Here is a 22,951-nt window from a genome sequence, read left to right as displayed (position 1 = left end):
AGTACACCGAACATTTATCAAGGGAAGGGCACAGATGTGCTTCTGATTTCTTTGTAGCCACTTACTTTTTGCGTTAATTTGTACCCAGTAAAATGCTCTGTTCACAGTCAGGCCTCCTCATTTGCCAGCTTTGTTGATCCTGTAGCAAGGGTTTATTAACTCATTAAAAATTCCAGCATTCTGTGGCTTTTTTTCTGACCACTGTGCCTTCTTATGGCTTGAATTGTGTTCACTTAAAAGATACGTTGCAGTCGTAGCCCCCAGGACCTCAGAATGTGACTATATTTGGAGATAGGGTCTTTACCAAGTTATAATGAGTTCATTAAGGTGGGCCCCGATCCAATCTGACTGGGGTTCTCAGAAAAAAGGGAAACTTGGATGCAGGCATGCATAGAGGGAAGACAATGAAGAGACCGAGAGAGACAGTCATCTATAAGGCAAGGAGAGAAGCCTGGAGTAGATCCTTTCCTCACAGCTTCGGAAGGAACCAATTCTGCCAACACCTTGATTTTGCACTTCCAGTTTCCAGAACTGGGAGACAATACATGTCTGTTGTTTAAGCCCCCAAATCTGTGGGACTTTGTCTTGGCAGCCCCAGCAAACTCATACATGTCTCTCTTTTACTGAAAAACTTCCTTTATTCCATCAAGTGTCCTGACCAGAAGTGCACATGGTGATGTCAAGGAAACAAAACTTGGACGTGGGGGTATGCAGCCTTGCCCCCGCCCCCCGAAAAATTTTTTCTCAATTTAGAGTGTAACTTTGTACATGGATGTGAGGCCATCTCCTTGTGAGATGTTGTATGTGGGTGAATATTTGTGCAATCCCTCATACAAAGAGGTCCAGTGATGGCAAACTGAGTCTGAAAAGCATTGGAAAGGTCAGTAACCAGAGGCAGTGTGACAGAATTTCTGATGTTGTTGGTGGTGGATGAACCTGGCTCTCTGAAGAACAGACACCAACCTCTTGAGGGGCACCGTGGAGTAGTGGTGAAATGTCTCTGGAGCTAGACAAGTGAAATTCCATTATGTGACCTCTGGCAAGTTACCTCAAGCCTCAGTACTTCATTGGTTTCATCTGTCGAAGCTTCTTTAAAAAAATTTTATTGGAGTATAGTTGATTTACAATGTTGTGTTAGTTTCAGGTGTACAGCAAAGTGAATCAGTTATACATATATCCACTCATTTTAGATTCTTTTCCCATATAGGTTATTACAGAATACTGAGTAGAGTTCCCTGTGCTATAAAGTAGGTCCTTGTTGGTTATCTATTTTATATATAGTAGTGTGTATATGTCAATCCCAAACTCCTAATTTATCCCTCCCCCCACCTTTCCCCTTTGGTAACGATAAGTTTATTTTCAAAATCTGTGAGTTTGTTTCCGTTTTGTAAATAAATTCATTTACATCATTTTTAAAAATTAGATTCCACATATGAGTGATATCATATGATATTTGTCTTTCTCTGTCTGACTGACTTCACTTAGTATGATAATCTCCAGGTCCATCCATGTTGCTGCAAATGGCATTATTTCATTCTTTTTAATGGCTGAGTAATATTCCATTGTATATATGTACCACATCTTCTTTATCCATTCCTTTGCTGATGGACATTTAGGTTGCTTCCATGTCTTGCTATTGTAAATAGTGTGGCAATGAACATTGGGGTGCATGTATCTTTTCAAATTATGGTTTTCTCTGGATATATGCCCAGGAGCGGGATTGCAGGATCATATGGTAACTGTATTTTTAGTTTTTTAAGGAACTTCCATACTGTCCTTCATAGTGGTTGGACCAAGTTACACTCCCACCAACAGTGCAAGAGGGTTCAAAGGGGGTTTATTAACAGAACCCACCTCAAGGGCAGTTGTAAGGATTAAATAATCCAATATATCTAAAGAGCTTAGAACAGAGCCTAGCACATGGCAGGCATTCAATAAACATTTGGTGAATGAAAAAATTCAGAATTTGGCTAAAATCCTCAACTGTAGGGTTTGGGAGTTACACCATTCATCCCAGTGGTGCAATTTAGGGAGATACCTTTAGAACAAGGATTCTTCTTTTTTTTTGTAATGAGAAAACAATTTTTTTCCCTGCTTCGCATGTCTCATTAAACCTGCTTAGTAGAGGAAATCTATTCGCCGTGTCTGAATGTACAAACTCTACTCACTTTTATTTTTATTTTTATTTTTTGCATTGGCAAAGATCCACAAACCTGGTAACTCTGTATTGGTGAGAATGTAAATTGGTACAATCTCTTTAGCGGGCACCTGGCAAGGTCTATTACCTTTTTTTCCCCCCCCCCACACACTGTATTTTATTTTTACAAGAGATAAATGGACTGACACCGAGCATTGTACATGGCGCACCCTCATCCGTGAGGCTAGCCTTAGTTCTAACCTTGGGCTTTCTCCTTAACCGAAGCAGCTGTGTGCTATGTGATAATCTTGGGGAAAGTGCTTTACAAACAACCAAGTGCTAGACTTGAAGATTGAAGAGCTTCCTGAAGCCCAGCGTCTTCCAGTTCTTGGCATCTTTTGGGCTCACTTGGACTTTTCTAATTAGTTTGCTTATCCCACTGCACTCCTTTCTCATTCCCCTCTCAAGACCTCTTGCCCAGTGTGCAGCCCCCTTTCACTTGGCTATGGGCCATGGTGACCTGAAAGGACCAGAGTGACGGGGTACCATCCATTCCCTGGGGCTCAGACCTACAGCTGTGCTCACATCTCTGCCCTTGGGCTAGAGCAGTCTTGCTCTGTGGCAGCCTGGGAAATCCCAGCGTTCCCTAGCAACAAGGCCGAACCAGAGCTGTTGCTAGGGAAACTCTGGGATTTCCATAGCTACCAAGAGCTCAGTGAGCATCTCCATTCCCACAGCTGAATATATTTGTTGTTAGCAGAAGAGCAGAAAGGAGAGCCGATGGTCTGCTGCCAAGGGGGGCAGGGTCGGTTCCTCTGAATCTCATTACCTGCACAAAGAGGGTCAAAAAAGTCACCAGGGGCAGGATAACTCCTCCAGGCTGACAAATGGATGGTCTCTCCTTTTACACAGACCTCCAAAAAATGGCTGGTCTGCTTGGAGTTGAGTAGTCTGCTGGGTTCTCACAGTGCCTGGTGCCCCTGGCACAGAAGTCACCATAGTATGTTGCATCTACACATCTGTGTGCCCTCCCACTCCCAGTGGCTGGATCTTACTGAGACTGTGTCATGGGCTGCTGTGTCCCCAGGGCCCAACATAGGGCATGGCTTCTTAACCTCCTTGCTCATCTGGGGGAGACTGGCGGGGTCTGTGTGAGAATAGCGTTTTTGAATGCATGAAACAAAATAAGTAGGGTTACAAAGGAAAGCAATTTTATTGAAGTAGAGTTATCAAAATATTTTAAAAACACAATTGTGATATTGTAAAATATATGTGCATCTTCATTGATGCATTAAATAATACGACTGAGTAGTATGTCTAATAATTACTGTAATTAGGAAGTAGTGACAAGGGTAAAGAATATTTGGAGAGAGCTGATGCCATGGTAACATGATATAAAAATACCAGGGATTTCTCCTGGTGACAACGTTGCAGGTACTGCTAATCTTCCTGTGGTTGGTTGCCTGCATTAGTGAAAATAAAGAATATTCTTCCCCCATCTAATACCACAGAGCTTCCTAAATTCTACTAGGTTGTGGGCTCTAAGTTTGGACACAGCACGTTGTACGAATGAATGAATGAATGAATGGGTGATGAAAAAGTAGGAGCTAAGTAAATTATCCAGTTTCCTTGAGAAAGTGAGTGGCTCAGCGAGAGGAAGGACCTTGTTCACAGTCATCCAATCACCTTCAGACACCCTGCTCCTTGTCACTCTTCCTTTAAGAGCTGAGGAATTTCAACAAATGGTTTTGGAACAACTAGGTATCTACATGCAAAAGGATGTTGAACCTTCATCTTACACCATATAAAAAATTAACTCAAAATTGATCAAAAACCTTAACGTAAGTGCTAAAGCTAAAGCTCTTATCAGAAAACATAGAGGAGAAACTTCATGACATCGATATGGCAATGATTTCTTGGATATGACACTAAAAGTACAGGCAACAAGAGGACAAGTAGATAAAGTGGACTACATCAAAAATTAAAACTTCTGTGCAACAAAGGAAACAACCAACAGAGTGAAAAGGCAACCCATGGAATGGGAGAAAATATTTGAAAATCATATATCTGATAAGGGGTTACTATCCAGAATACATAAAGAACTTTTAAAACTGCACAACAACAAAACAAACAACCTGATTAAAAAATGGGCAAAGGACTTGAATAGAAATTTCTCCAGAGAAGATATATAAATGGCAAATAAACGCATGAAAAGATGCTGAACATCATTAGTCATTAGGGAAATACAAATCAAAACCACAATGAGATACCACCTCACACCCATTAGGATGGCAACTATTTAAAAAACCCCAGAAAATAACAAGTGTTGGCGCGAATGTGTAGAACTATCATACTGATCCAGAAATTTCACTCCTGTGTATATACCCAAAAGAATTGGAAGCAGGGTCTTAAAGAGATATTTGCACACTCATGTTCTTAGCAGAACTATTCACAGTAGCCAAGAGATGAAAGCAAATGAGGTGTCCATCAGTGGATAACTGGATAAGCAGAATGTGATACATACATACAATGGGATATTATTCACTCATGAAAAGGAAGGAAATTCTGACACCTGCTACAACATGGATGAACCTTGAAGACTTTCTGTTAAGTGATAGAAGTCAGTCACAAAAAGACAAATACTGTATAATTCCACTTCTATGAGGTCCCTAAAGTAGTCAAATTCATAGAGACATAAAGTAGAAGGGTGTTTGCCCAGGGCTGGGCGAGGGGATGGGGAGTTAGTGTTTAATGGGAACAGAATTTCAATTTTGCAAGATGAAAGGAGTTCTGGAGGTGGATGGTGATAATGGCAGAACAACAGTGAGAATGTGCTTAATGTCACTGAACTGGACACTTAACAATAATCAACATAGCAAATTTTATGTTATATATATTTTACCACAATTGAAAAGATTGGAAGGAAAGGAGGAGGCAGCTTCTTCGTTTGAAAATGCCTTGTCAGGGAAAAAGGTGCCCATGAATCCTGGTGGGGGACTAGCAGGAAATCAACAGCCTTTCTTCATTGTCCTTCAACCTGAGGATGAGTGAGCCAGTATTCGGGACAAATGACCTGTACAACAAAACTGCCTAATAGGATATCAGAGAAGGATGCCTGCTACAAGGAACTCTTTGTAGGGACCTGAGGGATCTTCCAACAGCTCTCAGCTCTCAGGCTTCCCAATCTGCTCACTTTCAGCTCCTCAAGCCTGCAGACTGGGCTGAGACCTATGCAGCCAAGCACCCGGGTAAGTGAAGCCAGAGGAGGCATTGCCCCACAATCCCACGACTGAGTCATCAGAAGGGTGGGGACCTGGTAAGCCTGAGCCCCTGCACAGGGAAGCCCTCACAAGCCATAGAAGCTCAAGGGCACAAAGGCAGTGTCTGTAGGGGCCCTCAACATGGCAGGTAAGAGCTTTGCTTGAGGGGTGGGGTAAACCTGGGCCTCAGATTGTAGCCAAGTGGGGAGAGTGGCAAGATGCAAGGCTGGCTAGGTGGTCAACGTCCTCAGTGTGTAGGACCCCATGAGCCATGGAAAGGAGTTTGGAATTTATTCTGAGGAAAGTAGGGAGCCACTGGAAGGTTTAAGCAGGAGAGAAATGTGATCTAATTTATTTTTTAGTTAAGATCCATCTAATGACTGTACAGACAGGAAGAAAGATGCAGGCCGCGGTTGTCAGGCTCTTGCACAGTCCTCCCCACTAGCAGGAGCTCAGAGAACTGACGGCCCGGCCCTGTGGCATTTCCTGGCACCGGCTGAGGCACAGTGGGCAGACGCTGGGGCCTGTCATCCTCTTCCCGTGTTGGCTTGTGCTCCTGATTTGGAAGTCGGGCCTTGGGGGTCCAGGCATCAGTTGCAAACTAGTAAAGTTAGTGAAGGCAAGGGGCTCCCGGTGGGCTTGGGCAAGTAGGGGCAGCTGAGAGGGCCAGTTGGGAAAGCAGAGATTCCCTCCTCGGCCAGACTGCTGTAGGGCAGGGGTGCTGGCTGGCAGCGTGCCTTGGTGGCAGAGGCAATCAGGTGACTAAAAGTGAGGAGGTGGCAGAGGCAGATATAAATGTTGCCACTTCTCTCTCCTAAGCTGGCCTTAACCTCAGGAAAAGGCTCCCTCTTCTCAAGACCGTTGCCTCCTGTGTCTTCTCAGGCTCTCTTGCCAGAAATCTTGCTTCCTACCTCCAGCACCGTGGGCTCAATTCACAGCGCAAATCATGCATTTCTAGGGACACCATCTGCCAACTTTTGTGATTTTGATTTCTGGCCATCCCCATTGTCACATTCTGCAGAGTTATCCAATGAGGAAAGGACTGGGAACTATCCACTGTATTTAGCAACAAAGAGACAGTGGAGTCTGAGGTTACATTCATTCATCCATTCATTCAACTAAAATGTATTGAACATCTGCTACATGACAGGCACGTTGTTAAGGAAAACGGAAAGAACCATAAGAACAGGGAAGGAGCCAGGTTTCAAAGAAAGGAGAAAGTCTAGGACCAAACCTGTGTCCCTTCTGCCCTCTCAATTCCTAAAAGATGCTCTGGCAGCCATGAGCCCTACCAACGGGCCCATATGACTCAATCCACCTGCCTTCTCATGAGCAGGCTTGCCTAGGTGGCAGGATCCTGGGAGGTCATGGGCTCAAGCAGACTGAGCCCAGAGCTGGGAAGAGAGATATTCCCCTACCCCTTCTTGCTTGTGGGAGTCAGGGTAAGATTTGAGGCAGCTTCGGGGATCAGGTCCCATGGCCTGGCCTTCACAGGTCCATCACAGGCACCTGCAGAGCATGCAGCAGTGTCCAGGGACAGTGACCTGGGACCTAGCGCACTACAAGATGACAGACCAGGGCTGGGGTGGCATGGCTTTTGCACAAGGATCTTAGAACATTTTAATTCTAACTGCCTTTTCCCATCTTTTATGTTATTGTTGTGGCATATTCCCCTATACATTTCTGAGTCACTGTTCATATATTTTTTTAACATCTTTATTGGAGTATAATTGCTTTACAATGGTGTGTTAGTTTCTGCTGTATAACAAAGTGAACCAGCTATACGTATAGACATATCCCCATATCTCCTCTCTCTTTTCTGCTCTACAAAATACACTACCAAGAGAATGAAAAGATAAGCCACATACTGGGAGAACATCTTTGCAAATTCATAACTGATAAAGGACTGTTATCCAAAATATACAAAGAACTCTTAAAACTTAACAAGAAAATGCACAACCTGATTAAAAAATGGTCCAAAGATCTGAACAGGCACCTCGGCAATGAAGAGTTACAGATGGGAAATAAGCATATGAAAAGATGCTCTATCTCATACATCATCAGAGAAATACAAATTAAAACAACAATGAGATACCACTGCATACCTATTAGAATGGACAAATTCTGAAACACTGACAATGTCAACTGCTGGTGAGAATATGGAGCAACAGGAACTCTCATTCATTGCTAGTGGGAATGCAAGATGGTACAACCACTTTGGAAGACAGCTTGGACGTTTCTTACAAAACTATACTCTTAACCACACAACCCAGCAATCACACTCCTTGGTATTTACTCAAAGTAGTTGAAAACTTCTGTCCCCCCAAAACCTAGACATGGATGTTTATAGCAGCTTTATTCCTAATTGCCAAAACTTGGATGCAAACAAGGTATACTTCAGTAGGTAAATGGATACATAAACTGTGGCACATCCAGACAATGGAACACCACAATTCAATGCTGAAAAGAAATGAGCTATTAAGCCATGAAGACATGAAGGAATCTTCAATGCTTATTACTGAGTGAAAGAAAGCCAATCTGAAAGGGCTACATACTATATGATTCCAACTATATGACATTCTGTAAAAGGTAAAAATATGGAGACAGTAAGAATTCAGTGGTTTCCAGGCGATGGGGGAAAGGAAGCATGAACAGGTAGAGCACAGAGGGTTTTTAGGGCAGTGAAACTACTCTGTATGGTATATAATGGTGGATACATGTCATTATACATTTTCCCAGACCCATAGAATGTACAACACCAAGAGTGAACCTGTGGACTTTGGGTGATAATGATGTGTCAATGTAGGTTCACCAGTTGTAACAAATGTACCACTCTGGTGCCAGATAATGGGAGAGGCTACACATGTGTAGGGGTAGGGAGTATATTGGAAATCTCTGTACCTTCCTTTCAATTCTGCGCTGAATCTGAAACTTCTCTGAAAGCCAAATTGTGTTAAAAAAATAAAATGTCAGACTCAAGCCCTAACATTTCCATAATTACATTAAAACCGTGGTCTAAAATACATCAATTAAATGACAGAGAGTGGAAGAGTGGATTTAAAAAATGACCCAATTATATCATATGTATAAGAAACTCATTTCAAATATAATGATATAAGTATAATGAAAGCGAACAGGAATATCATTGCAGCTTTATTTGTAATAGTAAAAAAGTTGCAAACAACCAAAATGTCCTTTACTAAAGGAATGATTACAGAAACTGCTTCTTGCATACCATGGATTACTACTCAGCAATAGAAATGAGCAAACTCTTGATACATGCAGTAATTTGTATGGCTTAAAGGACATTATTCAGAGTGAAAACATCCAGTCTCCAAAGGTCTCATACTGTATGATTCCACATATACAGTTTTCTTGAAATAATAACATTATAGAGACGGAGAAGAGCCAATTGGTTTCCAGGGGCAGGAATTGTGAGAGTAGAGGGATGAATATGATTATAGAGGGGTAGCACAAGGGAAGACTTTGTGATGATGGAATAGCTCTGTATCTTGATTATCTACACTTGTGATAAATAGACAGGACTAGGGCTTCCCTGGTGGCACAGTGGTTGAGAATCTGCCTGCCAATGCAGGGGACACGGGTTTGATCCCTGGTCTGGGAAGGTCCCACATGCCGCGGAGCAACTGGGCCCGTGAGCCACAACTACTGAAGCCTGGACACCTAGAGCCCGTGCTCTGCAACAAGAGAAGCCACCGCAGTGAGAAGCCCGCGCACCGCGATGAAGAGTGGCCCCCGCTTGCCGCAACTGGAGAAAGCCCTCACACGGAAACGAAGACCCAACACAGCCATAAATAAATAAATAAATAAATAAATAAAAATTAAAAAAAAAATAGACAGGACTATACTAATACATTGTATCAATGTCAGTTTCCTGGTTTTGGTATGGTATTATAGTAACCCTTGGTTGAAACTGGATGAAAGGTACACAGAACATTTCCATACTATCTTTGCAGCTTCCTTGAATCTACAATTATTTCAAAATGAAATTTAAAAGAAAGCAAATGCAGACTTCCATTTTTTACAACATATTTTAAAAGACCCCGAATAAGCATCCTCATGAAAACGACTAAAACACTGAGTAAGTCAAAGCTTCTTAAATGCATCACTCCTTGGTACTCAAGTATGGAATTCACAGAAGCCATAAATGAAATGATAGCAGGACTCCTAGGAGGTGAGAGTATCAAAGTCAGCTTTTATCCTTGAGGTTTCTGAAAAATTTGGAGGCTTTGTGTTCCATTTTGATGGCTACATAAAGTACACAGGGCAGGAGATGAAATTTAGAGCCTGCCTAAAGTGGAAGTCTAATGGGAGATTAATAGGAGGTCTAATAGAAGATCCCCTGTTTGGGAACTTGTTACACTATCAGTAAAAGGATAAATAATAATAAGCCTGCCAGATAGATGGAATGACAAGGAAATTTGCTTTGGGTAGAGGAAAAAAATCTTACCCTGAAAAATTATAATACTTGTAGATTATATACATTATAAGGCACTGGTATCCAGAGTATATAAAGAATTCTTACAATTCAAAAATAAAAGGACAAATGTTGCAATTTCAAAACTGGAAAAATATTTAAATACACATTTCTTCAAAAAAGGTATATGAATGGCCAATAACTACACGAGAAGAAGCTCAAGATTTTTGGTTATTAGGGAAATGCAAATCAAAACCACAGAGATACCACTTCACAACCATTAGGATGGCTAGAATCTAAAAGGCAGATAATAATAAGTGTTGGTAAGAATGTGGAGAAGTTGGAACCATCATACACTGCTGTAGGATTGTAAAATGGTGCAGCCACTTTGGAAAACTGTTTGGCAGTTGTTCAAAAAGTTAAACATTGAGTCACTGTTTGACCCAGCAATTGCACTCCTAGGAATATACTCAAGAGAAATGAAAACATATGTTCACACAAAAACTTGAACATGAATGTTTAGAGCAGCACTGTTTACAATACCTCAAAGTTGGAAACGACCTAAATGTTCATCAGTAGATGAGTTCAACACCATGTGGTATTTCAATACAATGGAATATTATTTGGCCATAAAAAATAAAAATATTATACAGGCTACAGCATGGATGAAACTCTTGAAAACATTTTGCTAAGAGAAAGAAGCCAGACACGAAGGGCCACATATTACAGGATTTCATTTATATGAAAGGTCCAGAATAGGCAAACTTGTAGAAACAGAAAGCAGACTAGTAATTGTCTGTGGTTGGGGTGTGGGGTTGGGAGGAAATGGTGAATGAATACTAATGAATACAGGGTTTCTTTTTGGGTTGATGGAAATATTCTAAAATTGACTGTGGTGGTGGTTGCATAACTCTGTGAACATACTAAAAACTACTGAACTGTACACTTTAAATGGGTGAATTTCATGGTATGTGAATTATATCTCAATAAAGCTGTTTTTTGAAAAAGCAAGTTGCAGCATAATAGGAGCAATATGATGAGATTTATGTAAGTTGATGGAAGTTTGGGAGTATTAGAAACTTTTCATAAACAGCTGACACCTATATTTGCTGAATCCATTACTAATTTAATTAAATGATACATATATCCCTATTGACAGCCTAATTCTGTGAGGTCTGCCTTTCTCCTGTGAAAACTAAGCAGGCAGGGACCTTGGTGGCAGCTCTAAGTCCCCACACATCCCCATTGCACAGATGAAGAAACTGAGACCCAGAGAAGGGATGGCACTTGCAACTTAGTAAGTCAGTGGCAGAGCAATGACTAGAATTTGAATTTCCTAACCCATTGTCCAAGGCTCTTACCACTGGACAACTTTTCATTAACCTTCTTACTTCCTTCTGCTTCCTTCTCCTTTCTGCTCACCCTGTCCTCAAAAACAGCCCTTTCAATGATTTGCTTCATAGATTTTAAAAAAATTATCTTCCTTCCCTCCCTCCTTTCTTCCCTCCCTTTTCCATTTCCTCTATCCCTTCATCTATTCTTCCCTCACTTTCCTTCCTGTTTTTAAAAACAGGTCTACTATTTTCTCAGGGAGCAATTTCAATGGGTTGTTTGTAGTCTACTGTAATCCAGGCCAGACTTTCCCTTCAATCTCCATCATCCCTCGAAGTGTCAGATTCATCCTCTGGGGGTTGCTTTATGAGCCCTAGGCAGTTAGGATTACAGATCTGGGAGGAGGTGGGGGGAAGGTTGTCACATAAGAATAAGAATTGGAGAGGGTTGGGGCAACTGCCATTCCACACAGGTCTGAGGCTATGCGCCTTCTTGGTTTCTTAATCTTCTCCTTTCCCCCTCTTCTCAGTTCTGCTGAGTGTCTTTATATTCAAAGCGAGAAGCATGCATTTAAATCATTCTGTCTGCTGCTTGGACAAAGGACCAATATTTTTTCCTCCTTACTAGTCTGTATTGTATTTACAGTCTTTATTTTTCATTATTTAGAAGGTGATTCATGTCTAGCTGTTGGAATGAGGGAGAGAAGAGGCCTTCAGGACTGAGTGTTGTGGGTAGACGGTGTGGAGAAACTTATTCCTTAATGCCTGAAGTCTTGCCACAGTGTAGATTGTCCTAAGGAGACACATGGGGCCTTAGGTAGGGGTGGGTGCTCTGTGGGATAATATTGCCCCAACATAGTGTTTTCCACAACTTGGGGAGGTGTCATCTTTAGAAAACCAGATCTGGGCTGACTGTCCAGTTCTGACTTTCCTGCTCTCTGCTTGTCAGAGATCCTCACTTTCCGTTTCATAACACCCCAGAACACTACTAAATCAGATTTCTGTATTTGAAATAAAATAACAGCAGAGACTATCAGCTCCAGGATCTCTCTCTTACACACAAAGGATTACTTCTCCTTTCTTTCCTTCCTCAGTGCTTCTATTTGGCTGGTGTATTTCTGCAGTCCTTATATTTGGCCTAGAGATCAGGTCTACTCTTCCTTCCTCTTCTCTCTTCTCTTTGTTTTTTCTTTCCACTGTTTCACCTGGAAGGTGACTAGAGTGGAGGCTGTGGCTGTGGTGAATCCAGAATGACGGGAGTGGAATACTACAGAGAACTTGCCTTAGTCAAGGGGTAGGCCTGACCCTGCCTCCTCCACCTCCAGCAGCCTTCTTGGGCAGCAGTCAGAGTCCAGTACACAGTAGGTACTGGTACAGCTGTCTTTAGTCTCCTCTCTGGTGCAAAAATCATATTATGACTCTAACCTCTAGTTTTGGGGGCCAAAGAGCTTCGGCTGAGTGGGCAGGTGCCTGGCTGGCCAGCCCATGGTCTCTTCAGAGGGTGAAGCCCTTGGCACCATGGTACCTGGAAGAACCTCTGGGAGTGAGGGTACAGCCTCGGGAAGGCATGGGGCTCATTTGCTGTCTTGGCACCCTGTGTGCTTTCTCACAGCTGGCAGCCTGGGAGGGAGTCAGAGAAAATCCCAAGGAAACTACAACGAATCCAGCAAGGTTGAAGGATACAAGATCAACACACAAAATTAACTGTATTTACATACAACTACAATAAAAAATTGGAAACCATTTTGGAAAAAAACGGAAAAAATTAAAAACCTACCACTTTCTGGTGAGATTATGGATGCTTTTATTACATACTCTGATTTCTGTGATGAGCATATGTTACTTCTATAGTGACCAAACTGATTCTTTTATAAACATTTAAAGTTTTAGAAGACTTTCCTGCCAGTCAAAAAGTTATTTGTCCAGGGCTTCCCTGGTGGCGCAGTGGTTGAGAATCTGCCTGCCAATGCAGGGGACACGGGTTCGAGCCCTGCTCTGGGAGGATCCCACATGCCACGGAGCAACTGGGCCCGTGAGCCACAATTACTGAGCCTGCGCGTCTGGAGCCTGTGCTCCGCAACAAGAGAGGCCGCGATAGTGAGAGGCCCGCGCACCGCGATGAAGAGTGGCCCCCACTTGACACAACTAGAGAAAGCCCTCGCATAGAAACGAAGACCCGACACAGCCATAAATAAATAAATTAAAAAAAAGAAATGCAGACTCTCAGGCCCCACCCCAGACCTGCTGAGGCAGAATCTGCATTTTAAAAAAAAGTTATTTGTCCAGAGATATCCACTGCAGGTTTCATTTCATATGTAACAAGAAATCTCACAATTATCTCCATTAATATATGAATTTCCTCTTTGAAAAAAACTTACCATTTTCAATAGTTCCAAAATTGCAATATTTAGGTATAAATCTAATAAGACGTGCACAGGGTCTGTATGCTGAAAACTACAAAATGCTAATGAAAGAAATGAAGACCTAAATGAATAGTAAATAAATAGTGATACCTACTGTGTTCATGGGCTGGTAGACTCAACATAGTGACAATGTCAATTTTCAGTAAATTGATCTATATATTTAAAGTAATGCCAATCAAAATTCCAGCAGGATTTTTTTGTAGGTATAAACAAGCTGATTCAAAAAGTTTATAGAAAGCCAAAAAAAAGTTTATGGAAGGGCAAAAGAACAAGAATAGCTAAAACAATTATGAAAAAGTAGAATAAAGTTGGAAGAATCACACTACCTGATTTTAAGAAAAGGCTATAGTAATCGAGATGGTGTGGTATTGGCTAAAGGGTAGGCACATAGATCAGTGTTGCTGATTAGAGAGTCCAGAAATAGACTCAGTGGGCAATGAAGAGTTTGGGAAACAAGAAATGGGATGATAGCTTATGTTGAGAATGCAGAGGTTAGGGTGATATTTGCTGGCAGTGCTGGCAACGCAGACAGATAAATTAGGAGAGATAGACCTGGGTTCATATGCCGGTTCTACAACTTACAAGCTGTGTGAATTGGGAAGCAATCACAGTAGAAACCCACCTGTAAAGACAGATTGACCTATGTGCCACCATGGGCTCTGCATCTCCAAGTTTGCTCCTCCAACTCGGCAGCCTTGCAGGGAGGCCTTCCTATTGGTGGAAGGCCAATGGGCGTGTCTTTTGCTTCCGGAGGCGCCAAGCCTTGGGACCTCACGCCCTCAGTGCGCGTGGCTACTGCTGCTTCCGTAGCAAAGCGCCTCCTCACGTGCTCTCCTGATCCAACCACTTTCTCTGTAAGGAGACGTCTAGAACTTTCTCTCTCATCTTCCTCGGGCTTCCGGGAGCACCCGGAAACCCACGTGGCATTCGCACAGAGTGCCTGGAACAGTCCGCTGCACAGTTCCTGGCTGCAGTGCTGAGACGAGCTCTTCAGCCCCTTCTGAGCGGGACTCCGGCGTCATCCACAGAGTCAGAGAAAGTCAGGAGACAGGTGGGGGCTTTTCCGGGGGCTGGACTCCACAGGTACTGGGGGCGCTGGGAAGGAGTGGAGGTGGGGGGAGGGCTACGGGCTGCTCGATGGGGAGTGGGGGAGGGGTGGTGGAGGGCAGCGGGCTGAAGGGGGGCTGGGGGAAGGGTCCCTCAGTGTGCGGGTCCGAGGGGAGGACCGATGGCTGCCAGGGTGGCTGGTGGGGTCGTTCTGGAGTCGGGGTGCAGAGGGTGGGGTAATGGCTAAGCGTGGGGGGGGTCCAGAGCGGAGGGCTTCTTGCTGGGCGGGTGGGGCCGGCTTTGGGGGCCAGAGGAGAGGACGACTGGCTGTGGGGGTGGGGAGGACACGACGGGCGGGCCACTCCCCCTCCTCGGGCCGAGACACGAGGCGAGGGCTAATGGCTGCTGTGTGTGGCGGGAGGAAGGCGGAGCTACTCCTGGCGCAGGCGCGGGTCGATGGGGAGGACTCTCGGGCGCGGGCATGGTAGGCGTTATGGGAGCTCCCGCCGGGGCGGGGGGTGGGATGGGGGCGGAGGACGCTCATGGCAGGAAGGGGGCTCTGGCTCCCAGGTGGGGGGGGGCAAGAGGGGTGGGCTCTGCGTCTGGGGTGCGAGAGGCGAGAGCCCCTGGGTCTGGGGGTGCTCGGGAGATGACTCCCCTGTGTGGGGAGGTGAGAGAGGCAGTCTGATCTCTAAGCATGGGGGGCGCCCGGCTTGCAGGGCCCAGAGCGGATCACCAGCAGGTGGTGGGTGGGGGAGGGTGTATGGGGGGATGTAGTGGGGGGGCGGGGAGGAGCCGCCTGGCCACGAGGGGCGTAAGTGATGCTGAGAGGGGAGGCGCTGGGGCTGCTGTGATCTGGTGGAGGCTGTTGACCATGGCAGATGGATTTGTGGGGGTCCAGGGAGGGGTCCTGCCCTGCTGCATGAGGCATCAAGAAGCTCCGCTGGCTGCTGGGGTGGGGCTAATGGCTAAGCGTGGGGCTTCCACAGCGGAGGGCTTCCTCCTGGGCGGGTGGGGCCAGCTTTGGGGGCCAGAGGAGAGGACGACTGGCTGTGGGGGTGGGGAGGACGCGACGGGCAGGCCACTCCCCCTCCCCGGGCCGAGACACGAGGCGAGGGCTAATGGCTGCTGCGTGGGGCGGGAGGAAGGCGGAGCTACTCCTGGCGCAGGCGCGGGTCGATGGGGAGGACTTCCGGGCGCGGGTGCGGTAGGCGTTATGGGAGCTCCCGCCGGGGCGGGGGGGTGGGGTGGAGTGGAGGACACTCGTGGCAGGAAGGGGGCTCCGGCTCCAGGGTGGGCGAGGGCAAGAGGGGTGGGCTCTGCGTCTGGGGTGCGAGAGGCGAGAGCCCCTGGCTCTGAGGGTGCTCGGGGGAGGACTCCCTGGTGTGGGGAGGTGAGAGAGGCAGTCTGATCTCTAAGCATGGGGGGCGCCCGGCTTGCAGGGCCCAGAGCGGAACGCCAGCACGTGGTGGGTGGGGGAGGTTGTATGGGGGGATGTAGTGGGGGAGGGTGCGGGGAGAAGCCGCCTGGCCACGAGGAGCGTAAGTGATGCTGAGAGGGGCAGGTGCTGGGGCTGCTGTGACCCGGTGGAGGCTGTTGGCCATGGCAGATGGATTTGTGGGGGTCCAGGGAGGGGCTCTGGCCCCCTGCATGAGGCATCGAGAAGCTCCAGGTCGCACTGGAGGCCATAGGGCGCGATGAGCGCTTGCAGTACTTCCTGACATCCTGGCCGCGGAGAGACTGGGGAGCGGGTATAAGGGGCGGTGTCTCAGGTGGGCGGAGGGAAGGATCCCAGGTCCTGCGTGGAATCAAGGTGAGGGCCCTGAGGGAGGACTGAAGGGAACCAGGGCCCCAGAACAGAGTGAACCCTGGATGGCGATGGAGGGGCATAACCCCATGCAGCAGTTTCTGACGTCCGGCTCTCAGAGCGACTGGGCACCTGCTATAAGGGGCGGCGCCTAAGGTGGGAAGAGGGGAGAATCCCAGGTCCAGCTGGGAGTCAAGGTGAGGCCCCTGAGGGGGCACTGAGGGGAGCCCACAGAAACCCATCCGTGTGGTCAGCCCTGGGCAACAGCGGGGCGGGATGACCCCAGGCAGCATTTCCTGACATCCGGGTCCCAGAGAGAGTGGGGACTTGGGGTAAGGGGCAGGGCCTCAGGTGGGCAAAGGGGGAGTATCCCAGGTCCTGCCGGGCGTCAAGGTGAGGACCCTGAGGGAGGACAGAGGGGACCCTGGGCCCCAGAACAGAGGGGACCTCAGAGGAGCTCGCCCATGCTGTCAGCCCTGGGAGGTCCCAGGCAGGGCTGACTTGACGTTGCAGGCTCTCACCTCTGCCACGTGGTTGGGGATGGAGGCGTCTAAGGATGCGAGGACCTTGGTCTGAGGGGAAACATCAGGTCAGCAGAGGGAGGAGTCCCAGGATCTGCCGGGGTCAAGGTGTGGACCCCGGGAGAGGACTGAGGAGAGCCCAATCCCCGGAACAATGGGGGGCCCACAGAGTCCGGCCCACCCCTCCTGCCAGCACCGAGGGGCCCAGGGCTGTGGCACAATCTACACCCGAGGTGCGCCCTCCATTCCCCTTACAGGGGCTCCAGGAACCGGGAGGCGAAGGCCCAGGTCTGAGGCACGTGTCCTCAGGCCACAGAGCAGAGGAGGCCCAGGAAGCGCCAGGAGTCAAGGTGAGGTGCGTGCCCTGAGTGTGCACCCAGGGGCTCCCCCTCCCAGAACACAGGGGACCCCACAAGGCCCAAGTCACCGCACCTCCCCACACCCCTCTCAGCCCCGGTCGGTACCTGGGGCTGCGCTGGCTGCACCCTGAGGGGCCACCTCGCTTCCTTCTTCAGGTTGGCAGGGGACAGGCCGCCCAGGAGGAGCGCCCCTGTGATGCCCGAGGGAACCCCTCCAGACGAGCCCTGTAAGTGGCCTTTGTCAGAGCTGCCCAGGGTGCGTTTCTCCGCCGAGGCCGCTCACACCCCCTCTCTCCCCCAGGTCCGTCGTCCGTATCTGTCACCCCTGCCCAGACTCCCGTCGGCGGCCCGACCCCAGTCATCAGGCCCCTGGTCGAGATGAGCGAGCTGCGCCAGCCTGAGGCAGACCTTCAGGCCCCAGTCCAGGCCCAGGGCCCCGTGGAGGCGCAGGTGTTCGGGGCTGCGGGGGAGGAGGCCGCCTCCCCCTCCTCCTCCTCCTCCCCCGTCGCCCCCTCCTTCTCCGCCTATGCCGAGTCCTTGCCCCAGGAGGCACTTACTGTGCTGATGGCTGACCTGGTGGCGTTCCTGCTCCTCAAGTATCGCACCAAGGAGCCGATCTGCAAGGCAGAGATGCTGAATATGGTCCTCCGTGACCATCGGGACCACTTCCCCGTGGTCTTCAGCCAAGCTTGCGAGTGCATGCAGCTAGTGTTTGGCGTGGACGTGAAGGAGGTGGACCCCCGCGAGTGCACCTACGTCCTGGTCCCCACCCTGGGCCTCACCTGTGATGCAGTGCTGAGCGATGGGCAGAGGCCCAAGGCCGGCCTCCTGGTGCTGATTCTGGGCCAGATCGCCCTGTACGGTGACCGCACCCCTGAGGAGGATGTCTGGGAATTGCTCAGCATCATGGAGGTGTATGTAGGGGAGCAGCACTGCATCTATGGAGAGCCCAGGGAGCTCCTCACCGAAGTGTGGGTGCAGGAGGGCTACCTGGAGTACCGGCAGGTGCCCCACAGCGACCCCGCCCGCTACGAGTTCCTGTGGGGTCCCCGGGCCTACGCGGAGACCAGCAAGTGGCAGGTCCTGGAGCATCTGCTCAGGGTCAATGGATGGGATCTCAGGTCCTTCCTATCCCTGTGTGCAGAGGGTGTGAGCGATGAGGAAGAGGGGGCCTGAGCCAGAGCAGCAGCCAGGCTCCTTCCAGGCCCAAGTTCACTGGTAGGAAGTGAGGTTGGTCCTTCACTCTGAGTTTGAAGAGAGAGCGGTCGAGTTTCCAAGTAGCGAGGGCCCCTGCGAGTGGGGGGAACATGGTGTGTAGCATCTTTGGGTTCCTGTTGTGTATGTTGACATGGAATATCATCTGTTTTCTTTAGGAATTTTTCAAATGTTATTCGTTTTAATGGAAGACTAAACAAGCTACAGTGTCTAACTTTGTGAATGACTTTGATTAGAATGTGTTTATAATTACCCAGTTTAAGTACAAGAGTTTTGCTGTTTTGTAAAAGAGATTGGGAAATCTCCCATTCCATTTTGTGACCCTGAGGCAGATAACATGGAATTGGAATCAGAACTGCTCTGGAAGTGTGAAAGTACTTAGCAGTAATATAGATGGGGGAAGAATTAGAAAAATAAAAGTAATCGTAGTGAGTTTTTGCTTCTTATCCTTCTTGTCTGTCATTCTGTAAAACTAAGCTATCTCTGTTTAGTTGGATTTGCACGGTGATTTACGAAAGCATGAAAAACTTGATTTGAGTAAGTAAGCCCCCTGCTCTCCGGCTTATATATTCGGCAGACCTCCACGGAGCCTCGGCTCTCTGGAAGGGCCTGTGTTAGTAGCGGGTACGCTAGGAAAAGCAGGACACACCCACACCTAGGGGGATGGTCTAGGAGCCGCAGTCACATGAGGAAGGTGGTGAGACGTCCCCCAAGTCCCACAGAACAAGTCAACATGGGACGAGGCGGTGGGGCTCCAGGAGCGAGCCCTGGAGTGTAAGTGCCCTGAGCCAGGGCAGTTTGGGCCTTTGGGAAGCGGGGCTTCCTTCTGTGGGAGGTGATGGTGATGAAGCTGCATGTTCTGTGACGTGACCGGGACAAGAAACCGCCCAACCAAAGGCCAGAGGAGAGAGGGGAAGGGTCTGTGATCCAAACAATATGAGAAATAACTGCCAGTCATCAACGTTCCCACAGACGCCAGGTCCTGTGAGCTGCTTTACGAAGCTCACGCGCATCCCTGCAGCCCCTACAAGACACGGCTCGTCACACCCACTCGCTTCACAGGTGAAGAACCTGAGGCCACGGGGCTTGGGAATCTTCCCAGGGTCACGTGCTGCTAAGTGACGGGGTGGGGACCAGAGCCCTGGTCTGACTTCCTCTCGAGCCCACGCTGCTCCCACCCACCCCCGGCCCGTGGCCGACCTTCTGACTGGCGACTCATTGCTCTTCTCGGTGCTACACGGTGTCTTTCAGTTGACGAAAAGCAGGCCCAAGAAAGGAAGGTGCCGAGGAGAAGCAGAGGCGGTGCGGGGCTGGTCTGTGGTTTGCTGAGACCCGCCGCTGCCAGGCGCCGGCATTTCTGTCCAGTGCCGGCTCCTTCCCGCGTGACGGCGCCCCGTCCCTGCTCCTGCCCTGGGGCCCTCCTGCCCAACGGGAGCCCGGCCTGCTGAGCTGCTCATGGCTGAGCCACGGGCAGGGAGGGACTGAGACTGCCTGGGACTGACTGTAAGGCCCCAGTGCCTACCGGGACAAGGCCCCTCCAGGAGCCTCCTCAGATACTGGAGGGAAGTGAACGCTGGCAGACACCCCGAGACCCTGGCGGCAGCGAGGGAGGGGAGCGGCTGGAGGGCCTCTGGGCTGGGGGCATCAGGGCGCGGAAGCCAAGGGCAGGGGCCGCAGGGCGAGGCTGGGAAAGGCAGGCCTTGGACGTCACCAGGGCTTGTGCCCGCCCAACTGAAGGGTCCCGAGACCCGGCTGAGAAAGACCCCCACGGTGCACACAAACCCACTGCCGGGGCCTGGCTGGCACCTGGGGGGGAGGGGGACCAGGAAGGAGGCAGCTCCTACGGGACCCAGGGGGCGAGGGAGGGCCCGAGGAGGGCGGCAGCAGGCAAGGCCACACAGGCGGACCCGCCCAAGGAGGCCCCAGCCTTCGGGCCCCTTCCAAGGAGCCACCGACGGCCTCCACCGAAATTCGCAGCCTCCGAGGTCACGTCCCTACAGGAGGAACTGACCTGAAAGAATGCTTTGTAAACCACTTTAGAAGCGTAAAGACCAGGGAGCAGGCCCGAATCTAGGCCTGGGAGCTCCATCCAGGATGCCAGTCCTTAGGCTGAAAGGCACCTCGGGAGGTCCTCTTCCACACCCTCTTAGCTCTCCCCTTTCAGAAATAGGGCAGTGGCGCTCACAGAGGGCAGATGACCCTGCTTAGTGGCAGAGCTGGGACAGGGACCTCGGATCCTCGCAGACGGGCCTCTCCAAGGTGCCACTCTGTCCCCTCCACGGTGGCTATGAAGGACAAAGTCGCCCACAACGGATAGAGAACGCGCATCGCCAAACCCACCATCCTATCCTCCCACCTGCGGTGAAGACGGACGACTCTCATTCGGGTTTCGGTGCGTCTGACACCCAGACCCTCATCTATTTCCAAATGCACGTGGACAGGGGCTTCCTCCAGTCGCGTCTAGGTCAGCAAGTAGGAAATTTCCTTGAGAGTGAGTCCGTGTCACTTAGGCCCGTTCAAAAGCGTCTAAGCTGAAAGCAAACAAAATCATTCTATGTATCCTCAAGGTAATAGCGAGACAGGGCCCCGGGGGTGGAGGTGGAGGGGGGCAGGGGCGGGCGTGGGGAAGGAGAGCAGGGCTGGCCTGGGAGCGCACCAGTGAAATGCTTGCTTTCAATGGGACAGGCTACACGCTGAAGCCCCAAATCAAGTCCTTCAAAGGGCAAGTACCCACAGAGACCCAAGGTGGACGTGGGAGGCCAGGATCGGGGGCAGCAGAAACCAAACCACCCCACTGCGGAAAGGAAACAGGGCTTTCGAGGCAGCCTCTAGGGAGGCTGGATCCGACGGTCTGGGACGGCGATGGGAAAAGGACACACGCAGGTGTTCCAAAAGTGAGCACTCTTGGGCCACGAGAAGGGCTTCTACGGGAAGAAATGGACGCTGAAGACAATCCCTCTGTGATCCGCACAGGGATGAGTTCTGGGGGCAGGCAGGGGAGAGAAAGGCTGCAGTCCCAGCACAGATGCTGGATGGGGGGCTGCCGCGCCCATGACCGTGGGGGGAGCACAGAGAACCGCACACCGTCCCCTCGGGGCTCCTCACCAGCCTCCGGACTTTGGCAACCTGTTTTAAGAAACGTTTAGTTTTAGCTGAAGAGGCCTGAGCAGTGGCAGGTGATTTAGGGAAACGCTTGCTTTGATGATTAGATCATATTACCTGTTGGAGTTACGTGTTTGTCACTTTTTCATCCTCATTCATAGTGAGTAATACATTTTACATGTCTGTGCAGTGCAGTGTGTGTCCTATGTATATATATATAACATGTGTGTAGAATATATGTGCCTATATACACATGCATCGCCATACCACATGTATGTATAGGGAACGCGTCATGTATGTTCCAGTACCCAGACTGAGGTCATCCACGGGGCCCTGAAGGGCACAGACACTCACGCCCCGTGGGGGTGCTGAGAGTCCTCCAGCCCGGCGGTCCCCGTGCTTTGAATGCAGGCTTGCCGCCTGCCTCACAGCCAGTCTGCCCGGGGAAGTGAGCCTGCAGGAGAAGGTGGGGCCACCACGCCGCCGGGAGAGAAGGGAGCAGAGTGGGCAGTGGAAGGAGAGAGCAGGGCCCAAGCCTGCGCAGAAGAGCCGCCTGCCGAGGGCCGTGCCTCGGACCCCCACGTCCAGGACCCTTCTCCATCCTCACACCCTCAGTCCTAGACCCTCACCCTCCTCCCTGGCCCTCGTGTCCATTTCACGAGAGATGGTGACCTGATGGGGCTGGGGAGGCCACGTGGGCAGAATCCAGTGTCAGGCTCTCATGGGCACTAATGCCTGGCTTCCCTGTGTTTTCTCCATTATGTGGCCTGAGGCATCAGGTAGTAGGACCCCGTGGAGGACAGCTGAATCCCCCTTGACTGTTGGGGAGACAAGTCAGGCCAGTGCAGGGACGGGGCTTTGCACGTACACAAAGCTCAGCTTGAATAAGAGTCCTTCTAGTGATAAGCTGATCAAATCATGGAGACTCCCTATGCCTCGATTTCTCCGTCTGTAAAATGGGCCTCGTAATAGTACAAGGCAAAAGCATTGGCGTGGGCTTCCCCATGATGTGACCTGTTTGTAAAAGGCCTGGGCCAAATGAAGTGGTCGGTGGATGTAGCTCTTGTTACTGAGTGTGTAAGAAAGACGCGCCCTCCCCCACGTTGTGAAGATTCCAAACCAGTACGTGTCTTCTGATCCCCGCATACGTGGATTAGTGCAGTTTTCCTTTTCTCGTGAAAATTTGTTATCAGAATGCTTGGATTCGCCTTACTCTTTTTCTTGCTTGTCCCTGTTCAAGGTGAGGCTATTCATTTGAGGTGTTGCTTCCATTTGAACACAGGTGTTTGCAGCTTTAACTCCCAAGTGCCT

At 49.3% G+C, this 22,951-nt stretch overlaps 1 protein-coding gene across 1 annotated transcript; it reads left to right on the top strand.

Annotated features, from left to right (window-relative positions):
* Nucleotides 1-17,701: 17,701 nt before the first annotated feature.
* On the top strand, nt 17,702-18,973 carry LOC103019405 (melanoma-associated antigen 10-like). Its single transcript, XM_007183546.2, has one exon. The coding sequence runs from the start codon at nt 17,702-17,704 to the stop codon at nt 18,497-18,499; it is 798 nt and encodes a 265-aa protein (XP_007183608.2). The 3' UTR covers nt 18,500-18,973.
* The last annotated feature ends 3,978 nt before the right edge of the window (nt 18,974-22,951 follow it).

The sequence above is a fragment of the Balaenoptera acutorostrata genome, chromosome X (genome assembly GCF_949987535.1).
Source record: "Balaenoptera acutorostrata chromosome X, mBalAcu1.1, whole genome shotgun sequence".
NCBI classification, from domain to species: domain Eukaryota; kingdom Metazoa; phylum Chordata; class Mammalia; order Artiodactyla; family Balaenopteridae; genus Balaenoptera; species Balaenoptera acutorostrata.
Note: the sequence above shows the minus strand (reverse complement) of the source record. Positions and strands in the feature narration are given on the sequence as shown.

Bases quoted from the DNA above. Each gene is read 5' to 3' on its own strand.
- LOC103019405 (XM_007183546.2), top strand. From the start codon at position 17,702: ATGAGCGAGCTGCGCCAGCCTGAGGCAGACCTTCAGGCCCCAGTCCAG.